This window comes from Thermobia domestica, chromosome 12, assembly GCF_964235325.1.
Source record: "Thermobia domestica chromosome 12, izTheDome1.hap1.1, whole genome shotgun sequence".
NCBI lineage: Eukaryota > Metazoa > Arthropoda > Insecta > Zygentoma > Lepismatidae > Thermobia > Thermobia domestica.
In genome coordinates, this window is record NC_137465.1 from 62,827,175 (window position 1) to 62,853,245 (window position 26,071).

The 26,071-nt window shown below is 33.3% G+C and overlaps 1 protein-coding gene across 1 annotated transcript in view; it reads right to left on the reverse strand.

Annotated features, from left to right (window-relative positions):
• Positions 1-26,071, reverse strand: part of LOC145666486 (fibrillin-2-like) — a gene marked incomplete in the record, with an annotated part of 450,634 nt that overhangs the window by 153,064 nt on the left and 271,499 nt on the right. Inside the window, 7 exon segments of the mRNA XM_081733749.1 lie at positions 855-1,329; positions 3,878-4,047; positions 7,640-7,820; positions 11,847-12,046; positions 15,686-15,901; positions 17,087-17,206; positions 19,486-19,734. Of these exon segments, the coding sequence (XP_081589875.1) occupies positions 855-1,329; positions 3,878-4,047; positions 7,640-7,820; positions 11,847-12,046; positions 15,686-15,901; positions 17,087-17,206; positions 19,486-19,734 (1,611 nt within the window).

Below are 26,071 nucleotides of genomic sequence, written 5' to 3' on the forward strand. Positions count from 1 at the left end.
GTGACTGCAACACCCTTTACAAGATGGCTTTCAAATTTACATTTTTGAGTACGTTAGACAATTACCTTACAAAAGTTCATGGCTTTCTTAGATAGCAAACATTATAATATGACGAAAGAAAATAAATGAATGTTTATTTTTCAAAAGCAGTTAAAGAAATATCTTGTAAGAAATTGTTATTTGTTATAGACAAATTTTTAAGTGTATAACTAAACGAATAAGTTCATGACCTCATTATATATATAACTTATTTTTATATATAACTTAATTTTAGGTAATTTATTTTTACATATAACTTATTTTTTTATCAGCGATTGTCATTCTTTTTATCAAGATATTGTATAAAGATTCACGGCATTTCTGTTATCAGCGATTGTCATTTTTTTCTCAAGACACTTATTAAGATTCATATCTGCGGATATACACTTACTACTGTGCTTATTTCTTTGCGTTTATCTCATGGAAAATATTATTGTTTGTTCTAGTATGTAAGCTATCGAAATTTTATTTTTGAGTTAGTATGTGTCTTTCCAATTTAGAAATATTTCCCAGATGCCGGAGTGAACTTGGCTTGCAACGAGTCCTAAATATTTTTACTTTGCGTTTAATCCATTGCGTAACTTTTGGTATTGTTTAGGTTATGATTTTTAACCTAATCAGAGATAGTTTACAGTGTCTAATCATTTAACGAACTTCGTGTCATAATCGATGGTTGTATACCTAATAAGTGAAGTTCATTTCGATATTATATATATAAGATAGTACTGATTTTTTTCACATTGTATTTACAAGCGTTTAAACCTACTCTACTATCCTTCTTTTAATTTTGTTACAGCGATATAAAATTTACTTACCAATACACTTAATGCCATCTTCATCCAAGGCATAGCCCTGATTACAGCGACAACTATAGCTACCAATAGCATTTCTGCATCTTCCGTGTTCACACATCCCAGGGAACATAGTGCATTCATTAATATCTGTTCTCCCAACAAATCCTGTTCCTCGAGGACACAGTTCATTATATGCATCCGTACCTTGTCTAGGACACAACTCACAACCAAATCCCCAAGCTTTCCCTACAGTGCAGCAACAAGTGCTTTTATGGAAAAGTCCGTCAAGTTCTTTGTTGCAAGTTCCATGGCGATATTCTAAGTAGCAAGTCTCTTCTCGAAGATCGATACAGCGGCTTTTCGTTGAATCTAATGTTAGTCCTGGAGGGCAGTTACAAGTATAAGAACCATCTGTATTCACACAAACGCCACCACCTTGGCAAATTCCCACATTTAGATCACATTCATTCACATCCGTACAAGTCTTCCCATCTAACTGCAAAATAAGGTTTGTACTTTCTTAATGGTAACACACTTCACAGTATCATTAAATATTTTTCAGACTAAGGTTGAAAGAATAATAAATGACATACATTAGAATTAAATGAAATAGAAGTATTTCTTGTGATCATAAATTATATGAAGGTAAACAGAGTTAAAACATTAAGTGAAAAGAAAAAAAAATTCTTTGAAATAACATTGAAAATAATATTTCTTAATGTACTCAACTTGTTTTATAAGAATGCTAATACTTAAACTGAATTTCTTTTAATAATCGTCATATAGACCCTAACTGATGCAAAACGAATATATATATATATATATATATATATATATATATGGATAGATCTGTCCAAAGTTATTGTATTGTTTCAACTGATTTCATCCTTTTAATAAACCGGGGAAAAAGAATGATGTGATACATAAATATTATTTAAATTATTAAACAATATTTATATTCTTTTAAAATGTGTGAGAATGTTATTTTTACTGTTTCAAGCTGTTACGTAATAAAAAATATTAATATAAAATTAAAAATGGTGCATGATAATTTATCTTCGGAAATAGCTTCAGTTATGAATATATTATTACCTTCCCAAACAATTATAACTTTTTCGTTTATACATCTCACATTACTTTCAATATATGGAAGCATTTTGTATACTATATGATAAATTTATATTTTCTTTGTACAGCATCCTCAGATACAAGACTGAAATGACATTAAGCCGCCTTCTCCGTGAAGAATTTAGAGAAACTACAAACTAATCATATAAGTTGTTACACTGATATTTATTTCTTATCAGAAACAATTTGTGAATGTAAAATGTCTTATATTGAAACCTGACTTAACTGACACAGTAAGGACGTAAAAAAAGACAGATGAGAATATATAAGACCTTTTTTTTAAACAATTGAAGAAAGAAAACCATTACCTACCATAGTATAGAATTTCATTGTTCACAAAAATAACAAGAAACGGAAATTTTCGAATCAATTTTCATTCGAGCAAAAATTTACAATTAAATTCCGACTAAGGAGTTTTTAAATAAAATATAAATACGCTTATTGGATAAATTACACTATACATAATAAAATAAGAATATCAATTCACAGCACTGGATATCTGGTCACGTTCAACGAATACCATTCATTTAGACTTATTTTTTTTATCACTTATCTCCCCTTCCAAACACACATAAAACTAAAAAGAAAGAAGCAAAAATTTATCTATGTGATCAAGGATAACGATTTTCAGCCAAAATACTACATCTGAAGACATCACATCTATATACAATGAATAAGGTGATATAAGACTGTTTTATTATTTTGTATCCTCAGCGCTTATAACGGAGGGAGTTCTTTTGCTAGTAGGAACTATAAACGTACAAGATGAAACAACTAATTATTTTGTTAGGAGGTGGAGGACAGATCAAGATGTGTTTTAGATATTCAGTGTTCACAAGCACTGCACTTAATTTTATTGATTAAATTATAGTTCTCCAATAAAGGTATTTTCAACGAAAATAATCAAAATATTTTTTAGAAATCTATACTGAAAACGCAAAAAATAACTGTAATGTCCTAAAGACTATTAAAATTATTCAGATTGCATAAGATGTTCAGTTTCAATGGCATCAAAAGACCCAGGCGATAACGGAGATATTGGACGGCCTTGCGTTCATTATCCTTTGCCAGCTAACTCGACTTAGATTCCTGCTTCATTCCATTCAGACTGCCAAATACGAATATGGTGTATTACAAGAAGTTCATTCTGCCATATATATGAAATAAATAATTTAACGAATTATGTACATAATCCAACGTTGCCTCACAGCGACTTCTGTACTCACATTTTATATATTTAATATGATATTAAATATTTTAATTATAATAAGTTGTCTTAAGGCAACATTAAATTATCTTCATAACTTCTTTGATGCTTCACTTTGTATAAAGGAGAATGAATATGCTTTGGGTAAGGCACCTTGCTTTATTCAATCCCAACTCGCACCGTATGGACTTTGTGGTGAACAAACACCGTGCTCATGGGTTTACTCGGGGTTCTCCCGTTTCCCTCCACTTTCTTCATTCCACCATTTCACTAATCTCTCATCATCACCGTTTCCTTTAGCCTAACCGGCATAAGTGTGGGACGTAAAACTTAAAGATTTAATTTCATTTCATTTGCTTTATTCAACAGGTCTGAACGAGGCAAACTACAGAAATCTGAATCCAATGACTGGCATGAGGAATTGAACTCAGAGCGTTCCGATAAATCTGGCAAGAAGTAAGATTCTTTTACTACTTATTTGAATAACTGAAAATCTTACTTAAGTAGAAATTTAAAATAATTTTCGATGTATGGACGCTACTTTCTGCATTTTTAATTTCTGATAGTAGTTCGGTTTATTGTTATGATTCTGTTAAATATTACAAGTTATTATTATTTAAGGAAACCCATTAACAAGCACTCACTTTCCAATGTTTTAGAAAGACATTACACACGATAATGTCAATATTTTATACAATAAAACACTAACCTTCGCGTAACCTCTCTGGCATTCACAATCTTGTGGGTTACAAATTTCACATGGACTTCCCCATGCAACGCCAAGAGAGCAACAGCACTCGGATTTCAAAATTAAACGAGGAATGTTGTTTTCACATCGGTTATCCAATAATTTTGTCCAACAAGAACCTCGTCTATTATCTGAAATGAAAATCATAAGTAAATTTCCTCTACAAATAACTTGAAAATTCTTAAAAATTGTATTTATGTGTCACATGAAATGAACAAAGGAATAGAGATATGAAAGAAAAATATGAGTTAGATTAAATCATTATCAAATTATTATTATTTACTTATTGTGATTTTATATGGTCTAAGGATGATCTACTGACTTATTGGAACTCTATTGTTGATTGACATTAACTTTTCTGTGTTTGTACATGTATTACCCTATATTTAGTACTATATTAGTTAAGTTTCACAATATATGTATATATATATATATATATACGTATATAGGGCACAGCCGAAAATAAATCGAACATTTATAATAACGTTTATACAAGAAATGCGAACTTTTACGGAAAAAAGTACAAGTTAAGCATGTTATAAAGCAACACACTTCTGTTAAGGTTTCTACTATATATCAAAACAGTCCTGCAGTCCTTGCCTACTACACTATTTATCATTCTTCAAAAATAAATAATAACTCGGATTATAGCATGTGTTTTTTCTTCCTTTAAATATGTGATTGAGACCATATAACATACGTTTGCTGTTTTGACCGATGTTCTGCCTCATTTCCTCTTCATTTGACCCAGAAGCAAGGATAGATTCTATATGACTTTTATTGCAATTAAATTGTTTTGACTAAGTCTCATTTTCCATTTCATACTGCAGAAAAACAATTTTTAACGAAAGAAAATATCAAGTGAAAAAACAGGTAACTAAGACATCTGGATATTTTCTCCTAGCTTCTGACACAAAAAATAAATAAATAAAAAAACTCCAGTCAGCATTATTATAACGGAAGCAATAAGTGAAATGAAGATTAAAAAAAAAACTGACTTCAAGACAATCTTCCTCGCTGGGGTTATTTTTAGGGCAATTAGTTCTTAGGAATTCCTAGAATTGCATGTTTGTATGTGAATATGTGAATGCGCTTTATTTTGTCAATAAAATAATAATTATAATAATAAAAACTTAAAATCAAAAACAGCATGGTGGCAATCTTGAAGTATCACAAAGATTTTATCGGATGCACAATGACTAGATGAAAATATATCATACTTCCTTCGCAAAACCGACAGGAACACTAACACCATGTTCAGAATATATATATATATATACATCATTGAGCAAATGTGTCTAAAATAAACTAGAACATGTACTACAAATACTTGAAATGGTATTTTTTGAAAATGACTTGAAATTGTATTTTGTCTAGTGTAAACTCGTAAATTTCGGAAGTTCAACCCCACATTCCGTTTTAACTTGTTATTACGACATTCCCAGAAATGAAGTTCACAATCATTCGCTCCATTACCCCAGATAATTAACATTATTTGGCTACTGTCCGAATGGAAACCCATACAGTGAAGTAACGCGATCGTTTCAAATAAATTTTTATTCAGCGAAAATCTGTGGTCACCGGTTGAGTGAAGGAGTGTTTGGTACAAACGAGCATAGCTCTTACGGAAATACAATTATTTTCTAGTATAAGTCGATAGATTAGTGAGTGAGATTAGTCTGATTAAAACAGTAGTCATCCTATATATAGTGGTCAGACAAATGGGTTGCTAATATATACTATTTCAAATTCCGGATTTCGCAGGAGGAGAAATAGGTTTATTCAAAATACTTGAAAGTGAAGGAAATGAGTGAAATAAATTATAGATAAAGTACAGGCCAACTAACATGCATGGGAAGATTAAATTTACGCAGTTTCAAAATAAAGAAATGAGTGAAATAAATAATGAAGAGCAACACCTTCGGCGTTGCCCCTGTCAATTTCCGAGTCAGTTGATGTGCCTCTTTTTGCCTAAACTTGGGTTTAATTGTAAATAACCCTTCTGATATGGTGGGTTGCATAATTTACATTTGCTAGCCACCAATGAAATACCATTCTGAAAAACAATATAGTCCCAGAACAAAAATTGGACTCATAAGTAGTAAATGTAAATTAAATTGCTTTTTTAATTGTAAAATCCACTACAGAATAACTAATGTAATACTTGAATAAGAAAATCATAAAAATAAAAAATAAAAATAGCCAAAATTCCGTTCCCTCCCAAAAAACATTTATTCTTTTTTTGCATCGCATCTCTAGTACCAACACGTTGCACCAGAAATTTCTCGTGACTGAATAATCAGAGCTTTCACCAGTGGTGTGTGTGTGTGAGAGAGAGAGAGTGTGTTCAATTTCTGAGGTGAGTTTAGGTTGATTTAAGTTTCATATATAGCATTGCATTGAAAAGGAGCTTAAGTTCCAAACAAATTTCAAACATAAGATCCCACATAGCTCACGAAGTCCCTAGGACGTCCCATTTTGATCCTAATTATCCCATATAGCTCCCGGTATTATCGGGAAAATGAGTAGACATCCCATCGACGTCCTGCATGGGACGTCCTAAAGAATTTTTACGTAGAATGTCAATGGGACAGGAGATCCCAGGGAAATCCCACGCCGAACATACCTAGGATCACATTATCCCACGATTTACCAGTGGACATCCTTTTGATGTTCCGTTGAATATCCCATTTTCCGGGATATTAGCGGCGGACATCTGGATATCCCGCGGAGGTCCTATGGATTTTTATTTATTTAACTTTATTCCTGTTTTAATGTTTACGTTACCTTTCAACAGTTAACAGGAATCAGGATTAGGGGCATCGATTGTCTTTTGAATGTCATATTTCTTTTATGACAGAATTTCTTGTAAAAGGGTATATCCTTCCTTCAAATAACTGCAGAAGTTCATACAAGAAATATGCTTAAAATGGCACTTTGTGATCATTCTATGTATCTACGAGCCAGAAACTGGGACATTATTATTTTAAAAGGGTCACTTGGAGTCCCATTTATATATTTCTTGGGATAATGGACCACTTTCTGAAGTAAGAGACAATCCTATTAAAACCGAAACGTCTGGTCACTTAATTCCATGTTTATGCCAGGGTATGAACTACTGAAAAGAATGGGGAAATTTCTTCCCACCAAATATGTTCGAAATAACCTCAAACACACTAATAAGTTATTGTGGGGTGAATAAAATGACAATGTTGTCAGGAGTTTGTAAATTAATTACAGTACTTCATATTCAATGAACATGTATTTCATATGCAATTACCTTTTCACATATTGATGGATATATATTTTGATAATTATATGCATGTTCAAATATCTGAACGCTCTATGTCGAAGCATTCCAATGTGAAAACTTTTATAGACTCTTGTCTTCTACCCCCTTCAACTGTGACCACTTGTAGATTGATGAAAACATACCGAGAGCTTCAGCTGGCTGTATACATTAAAATGGCGACGCTAATTATAGTACTTCAATCAATTTACTTTATTTTTAATGCTTGTATATTGTTGCTATATTCCCTCTTATTCTGCTATCTTTATTTCAATCATCCATACGTTGATGTTGCAAAAATATTGATTACAGTTGCAGATTAATCGTTTTGCAGCATAACGTCTTTTGCAAAATAATATAAATATTAAATATCACACATTTTAAAATAAAATTATCAGTTAATGAAATGTATTATCCTGATGTTAAGTACCAACCAATACAAATCCTTCCTGTGTTGTCTAAAATTGCATCATCATCACATTCACACTGAAAACTTCCAAGTACGTTGACACAGTGACCATTTACACAGGCATCAGGTCCAAGCTCTCTGCATTCATTGATATCCTCACATACATGGTTGTAGGTGTTGAGCTGTGTGCCAGTTGGACAAATGCACTGAAGACAAATTTGATATTTTAAGTACGTAAAATAAAATATTTGTTAATTATCACATTAAATAAATGAATAAATCAAGAATCAAACAATAATGGCAAGGCGGTTGAAAAATAGTATTATTGTGGTAACTGAGGGAAGTTAGTAATGATTATTAACATACATAAATTATCCACGAAACGGGAAGCGAAGCAAAATTCAAAGACAGCTGATGTCGTATAGTAGCATCATCTTTGGAATTCATTGATAGACTGTGTTTTATGAATTTGATCCACTCCTAATGTAAAAACAAATAATATAAGCTGTGTGATTGTTTACCTAGTTTTGGGGTGAAAATCTTCCAATAGAAAAATAATATATCTCAGCAATTAACAATAATTAACGTATATATATATATATATATATATATATATATATATATATATATATATATATATGCCTCCTCAATATCTACTTTGCCCCCTTTAGGTAAACTAATAGTAAGCAAACCAGAACATTTAAGTAATTTTGTTTTTCGGATATCTTACAGCAGCAAATGACTTTTATTCCATTCAAAATAATAATAATAATACTAATAATAATAATAATAATAATGTTTGAAATTTGTTTATTGGAAGCAAACAGCATTACAGGCACAAGTGTCCCAAAGAGAGAGTGCCCCTTCCTAGAAGCTCGGAACAGCCGAAGCAAATAAACTCATAAACTACAATGTTATATTTGATCAATGCAGGAGTGTATACCTACTTTTGGGCCACCATGTATAATGTGTTACAGTTTCAGACATCTACCGTATCCTTTATCATCCACATCAAAAGCAGATTAGATAAAGAAGGTAGGAAGAGATAAGTTGATGAACTGGACAGAAGGCTTACCTATTAATGAATTATGGCAGAGAATTTTGGATAGCATAGACAGGAAGATGGAATTGAAAGAGACCCTTATAAGGACCAAAAATGGCGGCACATGATTTTCAGGAAAATGGATAAGGGGACCTATGAGATTGGTTGAAGACTTCAGTCAATAGAATCTAGACTTTTTCATAAGAATGATATATATTTTAGGGTGGAGCGAAAAAATCAGATTTTCGAATGACGAATTCTAATAGGGATCAAAAGTTGCGTATTCGCGTGCTAATCAATGGAAAAATAACGAAAAATAATCACACTTTGGATCAATGGCCTAGCGCAAATGGTCTAACATTTGAAAAAAAATACAAAAAAAGTACCAAAATTTTGGTACTCTTTGTATAAAAATATACAAATATACAATTACTTTTTTCATTTCTATAGAGTCTAAGTACATTATTTTAGTTGTGTGATGTCATGTTTGTTAATTTGAATGATCTTATACATTTTATTTTCATAATGATTTTGCAGCTCTTCACCCATTTCTCAACGGTTTTTTTTTTTTTTTTTTTTTTTTCTGATCTGGCCCAGAACTCACCACGAGGAGGTGGCTGCAATTCGAGTTCCATCCACACCCTACTCAACTTTCCTATTAATTATAGTGTGCTAAATTATGTTGATTTAGTCACGGATGTTGTCTTAAATTCAGATTTTTTAAATCAAATTTTGGGATTTTGAGTCTCGACAGCAAACTTGCTTTAATGTAGCCATCTCTGTTTTCTTGTCCGCACACTTTTCCTACAGACTCTGTAACAAGTTTGACATCTTTCAGCTTCATGAGTATGGGATGAAAATTTTAAGAAGTCAAACTCAGGAGCAGTTTTGCCATGCCTGAGTGGTAAGATAGTTTCTGTTGTCAAGCTTTGGAGCACTGGAGAGGGCGACAGCTTATAGTTTCTCCAATCTATCATCTTGCTGTAGTCCGTGGAATCAAAATTAATTGAAGTTGCCATAAAAGTTCTAACAGAGTAATTCACACAGGGCACTGTGCTCCGGATCTGGCTATAAGAGATCCTGGACCTCTCAGTTACTTCCAATCGCTGGCATGTGCAAACCGGGTTTTACGGTTGTACGTTTCTCAAACATATCCTACAAACGAACTCGAAGTGCTTGTAAACTACATTATAAAGACATATGCTCCTATCTGGTTCGACATAAAGATATATCAGTCAGTAAAATATGGACCTAAACATATTTTGAAGGTAGTTCAAACAATTAGACATTTGCCAGACAACATTAAAAGAATCATCGATCCTGTGGTTGAGAGAAACGCGTTCTTCTGTCATTCAGAGAACATACTGTTGGCTATGACAGTGGATGAGAGGCAACACGTACGAGAGTTGAGTTATAGGAGAGTGCTAGAGGCAAGAAATAAAATCCGAAAGGGAAATCTGTTAGAACTTTTATGGCACCTTGAATAAATTTTGATGCCACGGACTACAGTGAGCTGATAGATTAGAGAAAATGTACGCTGTCGCCCCCTCCAGTGCTCCAAAGCTTGATAACAGAAATTATCTTATCACTTATGCACGACAAATCTGCTCCTGAGTTTGACTTCTTAAATTTTTCATCCTATATTTAGGAAGCTGAAAGATGTGTCACACTTGTTACAGAGTCTGCACGAAAAGTGTGCGGACCAGAAAACAGATGACTACATTAAAGCAAGTTTGCCCTCAAGACTCACAATACCAAAATTTGATTAATTGTTAGGAGCGTTGGGTAGGGTGTGCGTGGAACTCGAATTGCAGCCACCTCCTCGTGGTAAGTTCTGGGCCATTTCAAGAAAGGAAGAAAAAAAAGTTGAGAAATGGATGAAGAGCTCAAAATCATTATGAAAATAAAATGTATAAGATCACTCACTTTAACGAATTATTAACAAACATGACCTCAAACAACTAAAATAAAGTACTTAGACGCTATAGAAAAAAAATAAAAGTAATCTATATATTTCTTGCGTAAAAGTAAATTTTGGTGCGTTTTGCCACTTTTTTTCAAACATAAGGCCGTTTGCGCGAACTGAAGATCCAAGGTGTGATTACTTTCGTTATTTTTTCATTGATTAGCACACAAATACGGAGATCTATTAAAATTCTATACTTGAAAATCTGATTTTTTTCGCGTAAAGGTAAATTCTGGTGTTTTTTGTCGTTTTCTTAGGCCGTTTGTACGAACTGAAGATCCAAAGTGTGATTTTTTTCGTTATTTTTTCATTGATTAGCATGCGAATACGTAACTTTTGAGCCCTATTAGAATTCGATACTCGAAAATTTAATTTTTTCGCTCCTGTATCTTCATTTATGTTCTATTGTGTCTATATAGTGTTTGATGAATGATATGGTACATATCCGAAACTGTAACATATTATAATTTAAAATATAGTGTGTGTTTAAGCTTTGGCCAGTATTTTTTTTGTTACTGTACAATGTGTTCCTTAAGTTCTATTAAGATTCATAAAGATTTTTTGTTAAAACCATTAATTCTACTTCTTGACATTCATTCCGGAAATACAGATAAATACCTATGTCATATTAACACATTTGATAATACTGCTTATTCTGCGTTATTTTTATATATAACCTATAAGACTATGAGTTGACCTATAGCCTGTAAGGAGTATATATATATATATATATATATATATATATATGAGGAGTATATATATAATCTATAATCTATAATATAAACTCCATATATATATATAATCTACAGTATAAGGAGTATATCTGCGTTCCAAAGTTATTGTAACTACTTCACACCAAAATAAAACAAATTTTCAATTGCTAGTTTTTCAGATCCAAACACTATTATGATTTGTCATATTAAATTTTAACTGAAGATCAGTACTAATGTCATAAAACTGTTTTTTACCTGCATCCTCTTTTTACCATTTTTCGAATCCTTTAGTGAGTACAAATTTTTACTATTATCATTAATATGCATCCTATTACGTCATTAAGTAATAACAGAAGTAGAATAATTATTAAAATTGAAAGATATTTACTACTAATAATGTATTGTACAATTATCATTATTTACAGAAAATGAACTTCAGAAATGAACGTGCAACAATGGTTGAAACTCATATATCATTAACATAGTAGTACTAATAAAATATTGTTACTACCTGAAAACTTCCTGGGGTATTTCGACACTGACCACCATGACAAATAAGATCATCCATTTCGCATTCGTTTATATCGGAACAGACTTTTCCTGTAGCATCAACCACGTATCCAGGATTACAAATACATCTGTAGGTCCCTATGAGATTTTCACAAGCTCCATTTTGACAAATATTTGGGTTTTGAGCGCATTCATTGATATCTGAAAAAAAGTAGTAAGGGGAAGGAGATCATTCAGAATGAAGCATTATAAGGTATAAAGTTTTGTACTACTCATTCATTACCACAAATAATGAAGTGATTAATAGATCTGCTGATTGGCTGATTCATAATAAATTAATGTTGAATTATAGTAAAAGAAGATATCATAGTTTCATCTTAGTTATTCGATGATTACTACAAAAGAATGTTCTCAGTTAAGCTATCAGGAATTCACATGCACAAAAAATTAAACTGGAATTGTTGATATAATGTACTTATGTTATATGGAAGGTTTTCTGTGGCCAGTACAGATTTCTTCGTCAGTTTGAGTTGTTATCATGAACGAAGCTGTCGTAATTCGTCGTCTTTTCGGACTTACTAAAAAAATGGTATACCGCCGTGGAGCCGCCAGTGCAACATATGCTATAGAAACACACAGCACAACGGTGATTCAAACTGTTTAAAGAGGAGAGGGAATACTAGTCTGCAAGAAAGAACAAAAACACACAGAACATCCACCTGCGTTCTTTGAAGAGACTCTCATGGATGACATAAGAAGGGGATCAGTAACCTCGACAGAACAGTTCGTAGCTGAGGTACAATCGTCATAAACCAACGTAGTTCGCCATCTTCATCGACTGGGATTGTCAACAAACGACACAGACCAGTTGTTCAAGAAAGAGGCTCAGGGGCGAAGCTACATATTTTGGGTACTCCTGGAAAATTCCCAGGATTGGTGGTTCTGAAGACAAATTGTAACTGATGATGAAAAGTGGATCGACATGAAATTGCCAGACAACAAAATTCAATAGCTTCAACCAGAACATGAGGCTGTGCTGGTCGCGCACAGAGGAAGGTTTGACACATTATACTGCGTAAGCATTACAATATTGTGCATTTGGTGGAACTGTACTGGACTACTGCACTGGGAACTCATTCCGTATGAGCGTGACGTAAACGCCAGCACTTAGCTTGAACAACTGGACTACGTGTACCGAATTCTGTGTCAGAAATACCCGGTTTGAAAAGGTGAAACCACGCCGTGCTCTAAATCTGCAATAATCCTTGTCACCAATCCAAAAAGTCCTAAGAGAAACAATCTGAATTGGAGGAACTAAAACTCTTCCATTCAGTGTATAGCCCCGAACTTGCGCCTTCCCATTACAATCGGTTTTGTTCAATGGTTTACTTCTTGTAAGATCAGCTCTTAAACGACTTGGAAGAGATGCGAGTTAGGGTCACTTCTTCTAATCAAAACCACCAGAATGGTATCAGCACCGCATTGAACAGTTGGCCAGCAGCTGACGAAGACAATTGAAACCAATGACCTAAACTTCACTGAATTACACCCTATTTATATTCTCTTTCTGCCGGTATGAAGTCAACATGACAAACCAGACATTTACTTCGAGTCACTCTGATATATATATGCAAAACTGAGAAACTTACATGTTCTTCATTTTCATCTATATCATCGTCGTGATGTAGTGGTAACCCGTTTTTACACTGTCCATCAATTGTAACTTCTTTCGCCCTTTCCTCTTTGTCTTGCAGTGCACTTCTATCATGTCCCTCAGGCTAGAGTTTCTTCTCAGCCAATGTCCAAATAGTTTTTCTTCTCTTTTATTTAATCGAATAGTGTTCTTTCCTCTTCTTTATTTCTAGCATTTCCTCATTGATCCAGTTTATTTTCCATTTTCCCCCACATTCATATTTTGAAAGTCCTTTAATTAATTTCGTCCCTTTTGCGTAATGTCCACGTCTCTTCCCTTTAAATACAATGCTCTAGAGGAAATATTTTAAGAGATTTTTTTGTCAAACTATTTATTCCATGATTCACAATGTACATATTTCTCCTAAATACTTCTTTCGCCATTCGCACTCTTGTTTTTATTTCACGTTTGTACTTTATGTCTTCACTAATAATACTGAGTAGGAATCAGTCCAATCACAATTATTTTCTTTATCCATACTTTAAGACGCATTTGTCGTATATTGTGGGGTAATTCCACCGGGACGCAAATTGAATTTAAATTGTTCAATAAATTTATAAGAACAATAGCAGTAATGACAGAGAGAGAGAACCTCGTGGACATTTTTAAAGATTTTAAAATAATGACCATTCCGTCTGAAGAGATACTGAATGGCCTTATATATGCTACAGAAAACTGTAGAATTTTGTACTGGAGTATTGTTCACTCCTACAATACAAGGCACAAAAAATAAAGTAGATACTCTTCATATCAAAGATAGTTTAAAAAAGAAACATATTGGTACGAAATTACTTACTATTATTAGAACTAGCACAATACCCGTTATTTGCACGCATTTTGGACATAAAGAGCTGAATTTGGATTTAAACGACCTCGAAAGTATCACTGTTCATCTCAGCGATCCCGAAAACTATGGAATGGACACTAATATCGGAAATTTTCCATCATTTTTAAATATCACCCTCTCTCCTAAGTCCTGCCGTCAAAGTGAAATGGTAAAAAACATTCCAGGCCCGAATTTCATCTATGGTGAAAATTTGATCGAGATCGGACGGTTGGTTCAAGAGTTATTAAGTCATAAAGATAGTCACTTTCATTTTTATACATATAGATTAGGAGAAGCGTTAAAAATATAAAGATTACTGTAAAAGTGGGCAAATAAAGTTACAAGAGTGTTAATAGTATTAATAAAACAAGACTAACCAAAGCTATAAATATAATAATAACACTTGTAGAACAGTTTCGGCAACGTAATATCGCCTTCATCAGATATGTTATGAAAGACTAATTTAAGAATAACAACTTAAATATAAACTTAAATTTAGAAAGAAAAGACGTGAAAGGAGGAACTGTACAGGTTAATTCTTGTAAGACCAACTCTTCAACGACTTGGAAGAGATGCGAGTTAGAGTCTTCATCTACATCCCATGGTTATGCCCTGTAGGGTAAAACATAATAAATAACTAATGACTAAAGTATTGGTGGAATAAGACGATGGTAGGGAACGGAAGAATCACGAGAAAATTTATCAATATATTGTTGTTCACTATAACCTCACATGTTATGGATCGCACTATCGGCATTTTGCACAAAAGGCACTAGTGAACCACAATGCCCCTCTTACTATGTTCACATCTAGCAGACAAATATAAGTATTTCTGTTTTAACTGAAAAAGTAAGACTGAATTTTTAATGGCGAATTTAAATGAATTGAACATTGGCCCTTCTATGCCTTAAGGCAGATATCCTCCAATCGGTGTATTTCACGGACAAAATTGTGGGGATATTCACCTGAGAAAATATGAGTTAAATTCAGGTCAAAATGAAGAAGTAGAAATTTACCTACACCACTTTCAATGTTAGTGTTAGGTTAACTGATTGACTTTTATTTACGTCCATTATCAACAGTAAGGACGAAACCTAAATTTAAAGTAGGACTTAAACAACGTGCTCGATGTTTCCTATCGGAATTTTAAACCAGACCCTCGTACATGAAACGTACACGTGCTAGCCACTAGCCAAGCGAGAATGGTTACGATATTGGACTGAGACCATGCAAGTAATTATAACCAGCAAATTCTCGTTTACAAATAATTATGGAAGTTTTGATATCCCTATCTTTTATGAAATTATAATCATAAACTTACCGTCACCGTTATACGTCATTCCTGGACCATGTGGGCACAAGGAATCAAACTCAATTGTTCCTGGTACAGGACATGCTTGGCAAGGTGTTCCCCATCCCATTGGTTGGCCAATAACTACGGTACAGCAGCAGCAACTTGATTTAGTTACAGCAGTAGTAGACGGATTCAGACATTGACCATCTTTGTATGTTGTATAACATAAATCTCTTCTTGTATCTGTAACATAAACAAGAGAATACAATCTCAACACCATGATACAATGCAACTATGGCTAACGATTTACCAGGCAACAGTTTATTTAGGTAGTTACAATAATGGTAAGATTACACAAGAAATATCCATTGCCCCGTAATATCATAAACTAATTGCAGAAGCAACGTGGATTCAAGTTTTGCCTCAGAAAGTCACTATTTCTTCAATTTGTATACCTAGGTAGGTAATTTCAGGTAGTCTATCTATAAAGATCCGAACTTTTCAATTAGTAAAATACTTCTTCAATCTTAACTTCTGAAGTCCCATTTCCTTAAAACATTACCTTTCGCCATTGATGCATAATTCTCAGAATTTGTGAAATCCTTGAAATTGTTTCTGGAAGTGTTATTTGAAATGGCGAGGAAGTTTGTAGAGAATTTTCTTTAACATTCTATACTTTAGAAACAAGAATGCAGGATTGATTTCTGGTTAAGATAGAAAAAATATTCCTCAGAATGAAGTCGAAACAGTGATGTACATATTAAACTTCCAAATAGAAGAGAGGAGGGGGGGGGTGAACTTAATTCATCTAAACATGCTTAACTAATTTTTATTATACGATAGATAGTTTCAACACACATCTTCAAGTTTTATTGTGACATTTCATTAAGTTGAAAAATAATTGATTTCAATAAAACAGATAAAGCGAGAACGTAATGTTTATGAGTTATTTATTTATTTATTAAAAAATGTATTCTCACATTTTTAAACTTTTTTCGTCACCTCATTCAATAACACATTTACTCTTACAAACTCACATTTAAAACAAATACGGAAAACGAAAGACGGCAATGGTTGTCACGGGTTGACAATTTCTACAAAGCATTTATCTATAGTCTGAATCAAATTGACCAAATATTTTAAAAAAAATGAATTATTAAGTTCGTAGAGGCGTAGGATGAAAGTAAATATTTTGCCAATTCTTTCTATTATTCGACCCGGAGATATATCTCACCTTCCCTAGTTCATTCAAGCCAAGGTAGGGGAGACGAAAAACTACAATCGTCGTACTTTCTCACAACAATTCGCAAATTCATAAAAATAATGATAAATCTAAGTACTTGCAATAGAAATTTAATAATTAGTTATAATGATTATATTAAGTAACTTGTTAGAAACATATTAATAAATAATAATTATATACCATACCCAAACATGTTCTTCCATCTGCACCAAGATTGAATCCTGAAAGACAGGCACACTGGAAACTTCCAAGAGTGTTGGTACAACGTCCATTTTGACACGGATTGCTCAAGCATTCGTCAATATCTAATAACAAGTCAAAAACATCGTATGTTAAGAAGACACACTCAGAAACTTTACTAATCATATCATGTACTCTTAATTTTGATTCCTGTCAAGCAATATAAGATTAGTGCCCGATACACTATTTTTACATATTTGTCACTTCAACTACTACATTACGCAGGTAGTTTTAGCACTGCTCAGCCCTTCTGAGTTTATTTTCTTATTTATTGATGTTTTGTTATTTAATTCTCTATTTCTAAGCATCGTCACCCAAGTTCTAGTGGTAAAGCAAAAGCCACGTAGTACAAGGAATCTACAGAAATTAAAATCAAGAGTAAAAAATAGTAGAAATCATAGTACTAATAATTATACCATTACTATTACGACAAAGAAATAGAAAAATCTCGAAGTGCTCTCTGTTTTTTACTATTGTCTTATTCTACATATGACTGACCGTAACTTGTGTGTGTGGGGGGGGGGACAGGGAGGCAACTGTCCCCCAGGGAAGCTTCCCGCCATTCGAGGGGGCCTATTTTAAGAAAAAATGTTCTTATTCCATATGCGATAAGAACATGAAATTATAAATGAAGCATCAAACAGGTTCACTATATTACATAAACAAAATAGCACACAAAAGATAAATAAAACAAAAATGAGTCGTGAGCCCATTTCAGTAAAAAAATGTCTGCTATTAGGGGCCCTAAAAATAATATTTATTCGTATGGCTTTGAGATTTGTGAATATCGTCCCCTTAATTAATTTGTTATGCATGGAACGGACCCAGAGGCGTAACTAACAGTACCGCAGACCTTGCCGTGCGGGAGGGCCTACAACTCCGGGGGGTTCATAGAGAGTTAGAGAGAGATGGAAAGAGAGAGTCCAAAAATTAGAAGAACGACTTTTTCTAGGGGGGCCAAATACGCGTATTAGTGCTCCCCTCCTCCCAAATATAAGTAACGGCGCTGGACTGACAGAAGAGAAGTGTGAAGAACAAGAGTGAAGAACATTATTGTCGAGCCATTATATTTGAGCCATTATATTTAAATGATATTCTACGTATGAAATATCCTAAATAACGATCAGTTTAACAAAACAATTTAGAACCACTGTAATATTTTTTTAAAAATTATTTCGACACCCGTAAAATTGAGCGTTTCTTAAGTAGGTTATGCACACCTACAAGTGTTCATTAAAATGAATCCAGGATTAGTAAATAAACAGAATCAATCACCGCTTATAAATCATTTTATAACAAGCAATAATACCTCAAAATCTTTTAAAAAGCAACACAAAGTACCATAAGAAAGAAGCATTTCAAATACGGTGTTTAAAATCAACGCTGAAATAGAAAACTGCATTTTTTTAAAACCAAACAGATGTTTAAGGATACGTCTATTCTGCACAACTATCGTTTTGTAGAAAGATTTTTTTAATACAAATTTGTAATATACTCTTGCGACGCTTATTGATTGAAGAGAACCACTTTCTTTGCTATTTATTACCATTTTTACTCTAAGCGATCACCATTGAAACCGGAAGTGGCTGATTTTCTGCTAGCTCCGGTTTAATAGAGAGATTAGAGTGGAGATGGAATGTATTCTTCGGACGCTTATCGCTTGAAGAAAACCGTTTCTCACTTTTAACTTTTTTTCTATATAATGATCACTGTTAAAACCGGAAATGGTTGATTTCTACTATTTCCGGTTTGAATATTGCCTCTATCAACGAATTCTATTCCTAACTTTTGACCCTCTACAATCTGGTTAAATTTGGGGGCCGCGGTGGCTCAGTGGTAGAGCGTTCACCTCTGGTGCTTGGGGTCCCGGGTTCGATCCCAGCCCCTGCCAAGTGAACTTTGTGGAGGACAAATACTGTGTGCGTGGGTTTTCTCGGGGTTCTCCGTTTCCTCTCACTTTCTTCATTCCACCATTTCATTCATTTCTCATAATCACTGTCCCCTTTAGCCTAACCGGCATAACCGTGGGACGTAAAACTCAAAGATTTCATTTCATTTCTTTGGTTAAATTTGATGGTGATTCATCAAATAGTTCTTGACATTTCTTTTTGTCTCCCGGAGGGACGAACACATGGACAGGGTATACATATAAAGGAGTTCTAGTAAACCAAACTCTTTAAAACTAAGATATAGTAAGAAAATACACATTGCATTTATTTAACAATTAAAAAGTGAATTTATAAAGGTATTGTTTTTTTTTTTTTTTTTTTTTTTTAATGGACTTACTGCTGTTGCAGTTTTCAAAACTTAAATTGTGTATACGAGAACAAAACTATATACTAACCTACACATTTCTTTCTATCTGGTGCTAGTCTATAACCAGAATCACAAACACATTTAAATGATCCATCAATATTTACACAGCGTCCATTTTCACACATTCCTGTTTCAGAACATTCGTCCATATCTACACAGAATGTACCGTCAGTGGATGAGGTGAAGCCGGGTGCACAGAAGCATCTATAAGATCCTGCTGTGTTTTCACATCGTCCATTTAAGCAGATTCTAGGGTTCTCATAACATTCATCGATATCTGAAAATAGGAAATAATATATTTGATAACTTTCAGTTAACATAAAGTAAAAACAAACTGCAATATTGAATCATAGTCAATATCATGCGTCCTTATTATCATGAATATTCACTATCACTGGTAGGTCATTTGCTACAAATTGGAAAGCATTTATGCATTTCTGTGCTTCTACTAATCTCTTACTTTGACATTAAGAACAGCCATCTTTAGCTTTAATATAGACCATTCAATGGTATTTCTTGAGGGAAGTCACATCCGTAAAAAAATACATTTTACTACTACAAGCAAAGGGAAGAAAGCTTAATACAACTTCGGAAACCTGTATACAACAATTATACGTTATGTTAGTTGTATTTCCTTAGTTTGCAGTGATAAATTTTAATACTTTATCGATCTGACTTCCCTCAAGACCCGCTACTGAGATTATCATTTGCATTTCCTCCTTTCCCTCTTTTTTAACTTCTATTATACAGCGTAGCCACTAAGTCCGGTTACCCCTTGATAAATGCTAATGTAAGTTTGTTCCTCTCTTGGAGGGGCACGGAATCAAAGAGACATGTTGGTTTCAGCATGATGGGGCACCTGCCCATTATGCCCTCGCCGTACGCGAATATCTTACGAAAGTCTTCCCTGGGCGTTCAATTGGTCGTGGTAGTCCGAATCTGGCCGCACCACTTGCTTGCCCACCACGAAGTCCAGATCTCACCACCTGTGATAATGCGCTATGGAGGTTCATAAAGGGCATCGTTGCACAAAATCGTTACGATATCACTGTTGAACTGACAGAAGCTGTGAAACAAGTTTTCACTCAAGTTACACTTACAATGCTCCGCAAAATGTCTCACAGAACCTGGCTGCGTATTATATTATGCCATGAGAATAACGGTCGACAGACTGTTCCTTTGGACACTTAATGTTTCCTATCTCAATAAATTTCTCGAAAGCATTGTTGTTCATGTCATTCAGTTCTTTCTGTGTAGTTATTTACGTACATTTAGTGGTTTATGTTACTAATTTTCAGGAGTAACGGGACTTTGTGGCCATCCTGTACTTTCTATCAAGATCTTCGGAAGAAAATTGTTTCACAAATAATGCCCTAACCAGCTTTTCTTCTTTTCAAGTACTTTTTGTATTATTTAAGAATATAAATTAACCTACGTTTATAGTAACTTGTAAACTTAACCTTTTATTTACTGCTCTATTATTTAATGTACTATTAACTGTAATACACTACCAAACCGAAAAAAGTATTCAACAAAGTGATAGTTCGAGTCTTCATAATAAGTTAGTTAAGTATTTATTACATAATTAAAATATTAATGTCTTGAATAGTTCCATGGTAGTTAAAGAAGTGTGTAATGATCTAAGTTTAAGGTACAAATAATATTTAACATAGATTTAAGAATACAATAGCATCTTTACAGTGCTTATTAGAAGTTAGTACAATTTTTACAAACAAGCACAAAATTGCTTAAGGCTCTCTGAAAGGAAGTGTAACTTTTTCATAGCAAGGAGATATTAAAATAAAAACGCTCAAGGACAAGGAATTTATATTACTACATTATCAAAGGTAACAGTGCACGATGAAATTCTAAGAAGTTAGATGAGTTGTATATTAGTTAACCATTTCTACTGAGGAATGTGTCATGGAATACCGTAACAGCACAATTGAGGACCATTTTAACAAAACTCAACAAACGCAATTTAAAAAAAAAAAAAAAAAAATACAGGAGAGATTTTTGAAGTTGTACTCAATGTCGTTGATTCAAAAGATTTCAAATATTTAATACTGGTCGCCCATGTAGATAGGGATTGATGAAGGAATAATTGAAATTCATCACTCAGCTTTTATTCAGGAAAAAAAGTTAGAAATTACAAATTTTTACAAAACTCAACATATCCACTTTTTTATGCACGTTTCTTCTTTATTTTATTAAGCCAGGTGGTATAAATATATATTCTAAGCATTTAAAATCAAATATATTACATTTTGTAGATAATATCAGAATATGAAGTTAACAGTGTCGTAGTAAATTTATATTTTTCTTTTAAGTTAACACATGAACAGAAGTTTCCACAGTAACAAAATCTGTTTCTCACATTTAAAACCTATTATGAAACTCACAGTCATATAGTGAAACGACAATTAAAGCAATAGTACATAATACAATGTTAGGATTTTTAATGCTGTATGAAAACAACACATGAACACAGTCCTTTGTAATGCAGAGGTTCTTCATAATATAGAATTTTGTCTTCAGTATCACTAGCATTAATTTATACAACTTTTGAATAGAACTGTTCACTTTCTTCTGAATCATTGTCAAAATAAGACATCAACTTCTTCACGTCATTAGTTTTACTTTTGCTTACATGATTCACTGATGGAAGTTGAGGTGTTCCAAACATTATTGAAGCACTTCTCTTTGCAGGTTTAAGCACCGCAACGTCTATCGGTGAGGCAAAGTAAGTATTTTGAAAAAGGCATTGTGCCTTGGTCTTAGGTCTTCTTACATAATGCAGTAGTCTTATCTCAGATATCTTAAAAGGCAATTTGGATTTCATTAAACATTTGGAGATTGACTTCATATCGTAACTATACCAGCTTCTACCCCAAACTTCAACCTCCCTAAACTTTCCCAAAATGTCATAATATTCTGAGGACAGAGTGACTGTTTCGTGTTTTCTTAGTTCTTTTTCAATAAGGCCAAAAACCCTGTCAGTAGGCAAAAAGTTATGCCCATGTATTGGAAAATAATCTGGAAAAACTAAGACAATTGTAGAATCTTGAAAAATGGAGATGTCAAGTTTTGTGAAAATTTGTTACATTCAGGCGCCTTTCACAACGGCAAATATTCAATTTCGTCGTATTTTCAGTTAGTCATTGTGTGAGCTCACATTAAAGTACCAGAATCCGTTAAAAGATGCATTTTGAAAAAAAAATGGCGTTTGTTGAGTTTTGTTGAAATGGTTCTCAATTAATAATACATTAACAATTAGACATAGTGAATATGTTTACAAATTACCTCCTGTACTATTCGCCCTTCCATAACTTTACTGAAACATCCTCACTATTTTTTTGTTCCATCCAGCTAGTTTTCTCTTTTCATCTTACCAACATTTCAAGCGCTTATAAGTACGATTTTTATTGCTTTTAACTAATTTTTACGTTTCTGCTTTGTGCAAAATGAAACATTCTAAAATGTTTGATGAATCTTTTTCGAAACTCTGTATTCAGTAACTCACAAAATATTCTTTTCTTTGATTTGATTGGTTTTGTTTCGTAATTTGTTGCTTGATTTTTCTGTACATCCTTTTTTTAGTTAGATAAATTCAGACTACTTTTTCTCTATTTCAAATTTTTACTCTTTCTACTTACAAAGTTTTACTTACGGTACTTAATTATTATTGGAGGAGTATTCTCAATACTGCCCCCTCTAGCTTCAGAACTAAAGATTGCACCTTAAAAATAAGACCTGACCAAACAAACACTTATTATTACTAATCTACGTTACACTTTCAGCAAGATGTTATTTCCATTATTAGACATATTATGCGATGACGGCAATGATATATTGCCAAAACTGTAACACAGATTCGTAAAATCAAATGTTTGTTTTGGTCAGAAACTATAACACAGATTAGAACTGTAACACAGATTAGTAAGTGTTGGTTTTGGCCAGAAACTGTAAAAGATTAGTAAGTGTTGGTTTTGGTCAGAAACTGTAACACAGATTAGTAAGTGTTGGTTTTGGTCAGAAACTGTAACATAGATTAGCAGATGTTGGTTGTGGCCAGAAACTGTAACACAGATTAGCAAGTGTTGGTTGTGGTCAGAAACTGTAACACAGATTAGTAAGTGTTTGTTTTGGCCAGAAACTGTAACACAGATTAGTAAGTGTTTGTTTTGGCCAGAAACTGTAACATAGATTAGTAAGTGTTTGTTTTGGCCAAAAACTGTAACACAGATTAGTAAGTGTTGGTTGTGGTCAGAAACTGTAACACTGGTTAGTAAATGTTGGTGTGGTCAGAAACTGTAACACAGATTAGTAACAAAGTGTTTGTTTTCGTCAGAAACTGTAACACAGGTTAGTAACAAAGTGTTGGTTGTGGTCAGAAACTGTAACACAGATTAGTAATAACAAGTGTTGGTTGTGGTCAGAAACTGTACCACAGGTTAGTAATAACAAGTATTTGTTTTAGTCAAAAACTGTAGTACAGATTAGTAATAACAAGTGTTGGTTGTGGTCAGAAACTGTAACACAGGTTAGTAATAACAAGTATTTGTTTTAGTCAAAAACTGTAGTACAGATTAGTAATAACAAGTGTTGGTTGTGGTCAGAAACTGTAACACAGGTTAGTAATAACAAGTGTTGGTTGTGGTCAGAAACTGTAACACAGATTAGTAATAACAAGTGTTGGTTGTGGTCAGAAACTGTAACACAGATTAGTAATAACAAGTGTTGGTTGTGGTCAGAAACTGTAACACAGATTAGTAATAACAAGTGTTGGTTGTGGTCAGAAACTGTAACACAGATTAGTAATAACAAGTGTTGGTTGTGGTCAGAAACTGTAACACAGATTAGTAATAACAAGTGTTGGTTGTGGTCAGAAACTGTAACACAGATTAGTAATAACAAGTGTTGGTTGTGGTCAGAAACTGTACCACAGGTTAGTAATAACAAGTATTTGTTTTAGTCAAAAACTGTAGTACAGATTAGTAATAACAAGTGTTGGTTGTGGTCAGAAACTGTAACACAGATTAGTAATAACAAGTGTTGGTTGTGGTCAGAAACTGTAACACAGATTAGTAATAACAAGTGTTGGTTGTGGTCAGAAACTGTAACACAGATTAGTAATAACAAGTGTTGGTTGTGGTCAGAAACTGTAACACAGATTAGTAATAACAAGTGTTGGTTGTGGTCAGAAACTGTACCACAGGTTAGTAATAACAAGTATTTGTTTTAGTCAAAAACTGTAGTACAGATTAGTAATAACAAGTGTTGGTTGTGGTCAGAAACTGTAACACAGATTAGTAATAACAAGTGTTGGTTGTGGTCAGAAACTGTAACACAGATTAGTAATAACAAGTGTTGGTTGTGGTCAGAAACTGTACCACAGGTTAGTAATAACAAGTATTTGTTTTAGTCAAAAACTGTAGTACAGATTAGTAATAACAAGTGTTGGTTGTGGTCAGAAACTGTAACACAGATTAGTAATAACAAGTGTTGGTTGTGGTCAGAAACTGTAACACAGATTAGTAATAACAAGTGTTGGTTGTGGTCAGAAACTGTAACACAGATTAGTAATAACAAGTGTTGGTTGTGGTCAGAAACTGTAACACAGATTAGTAATAACAAGTGTTGGTTGTGGTCAGAAACTGTAACACAGATTAGTAATAACAAGTGTTGGTTGTGGTCAGAAACTGTAACACAGATTAGTAATAACAAGTGTTGGTTGTGGTCAGAAACTGTAACACAGATTAGTAATAACAAGTGTTGGTTGTGGTCAGAAACTGTAACACAGATTAGTAATAACAAGTGTTGGTTGTGGTCAGAAACTGTACCACAGGTTAGTAATAACAAGTATTTGTTTTAGTCAAAAACTGTAGTACAGATTAGTAATAACAAGTGTTGGTTGTGGTCAGAAACTGTAACACAGATTAGTAATAACAAGTGTTGGTTGTGGTCAGAAACTGTAACACAGATTAGTAATAACAAGTGTTGGTTGTGGTCAGAAACTGTAACACAGATTAGTAATAACAAGTGTTGGTTGTGGTCAGAAACTGTAACACAGATTAGTAATAACAAGTGTTGGTTGTGGTCAGAAACTGTACCACAGGTTAGTAATAACAAGTATTTGTTTTAGTCAAAAACTGTAGTACAGATTAGTAATAACAAGTGTTGGTTGTGGTCAGAAACTGTAACACAGGTTAGTAATAACAAGTGTTGGTTGTGGTCAGAAACTGTAACACAGATTAGTAATAACAAGTGTATTTTTTCGTCAGAAACTGTAACACAGATTAGTAACTGTTTGTTTTCACTGTAACACAGATTAGTAATAGCAAGTGTTTGTTTTCGTCAGAAACTGTAACACAGATTAGTAATAACAGGTGTTTGTTTCGGCCAGAAACTGTACACAGATTAGTAATAACAAGTATCTGCTGTGGTCAGAAACTGTAACACAGATTAGTAATAACACGTGTCGTTTTGGTCAGAAATTATAATACAGTTTAGTAAATGTTAAATATATAATATTTCCTTGATGTGACTGTTATCTGTGAATCAAGATTAGTGTTGTGTTAATAAAGTAGGAAAATGAATATCAATGAAAATTA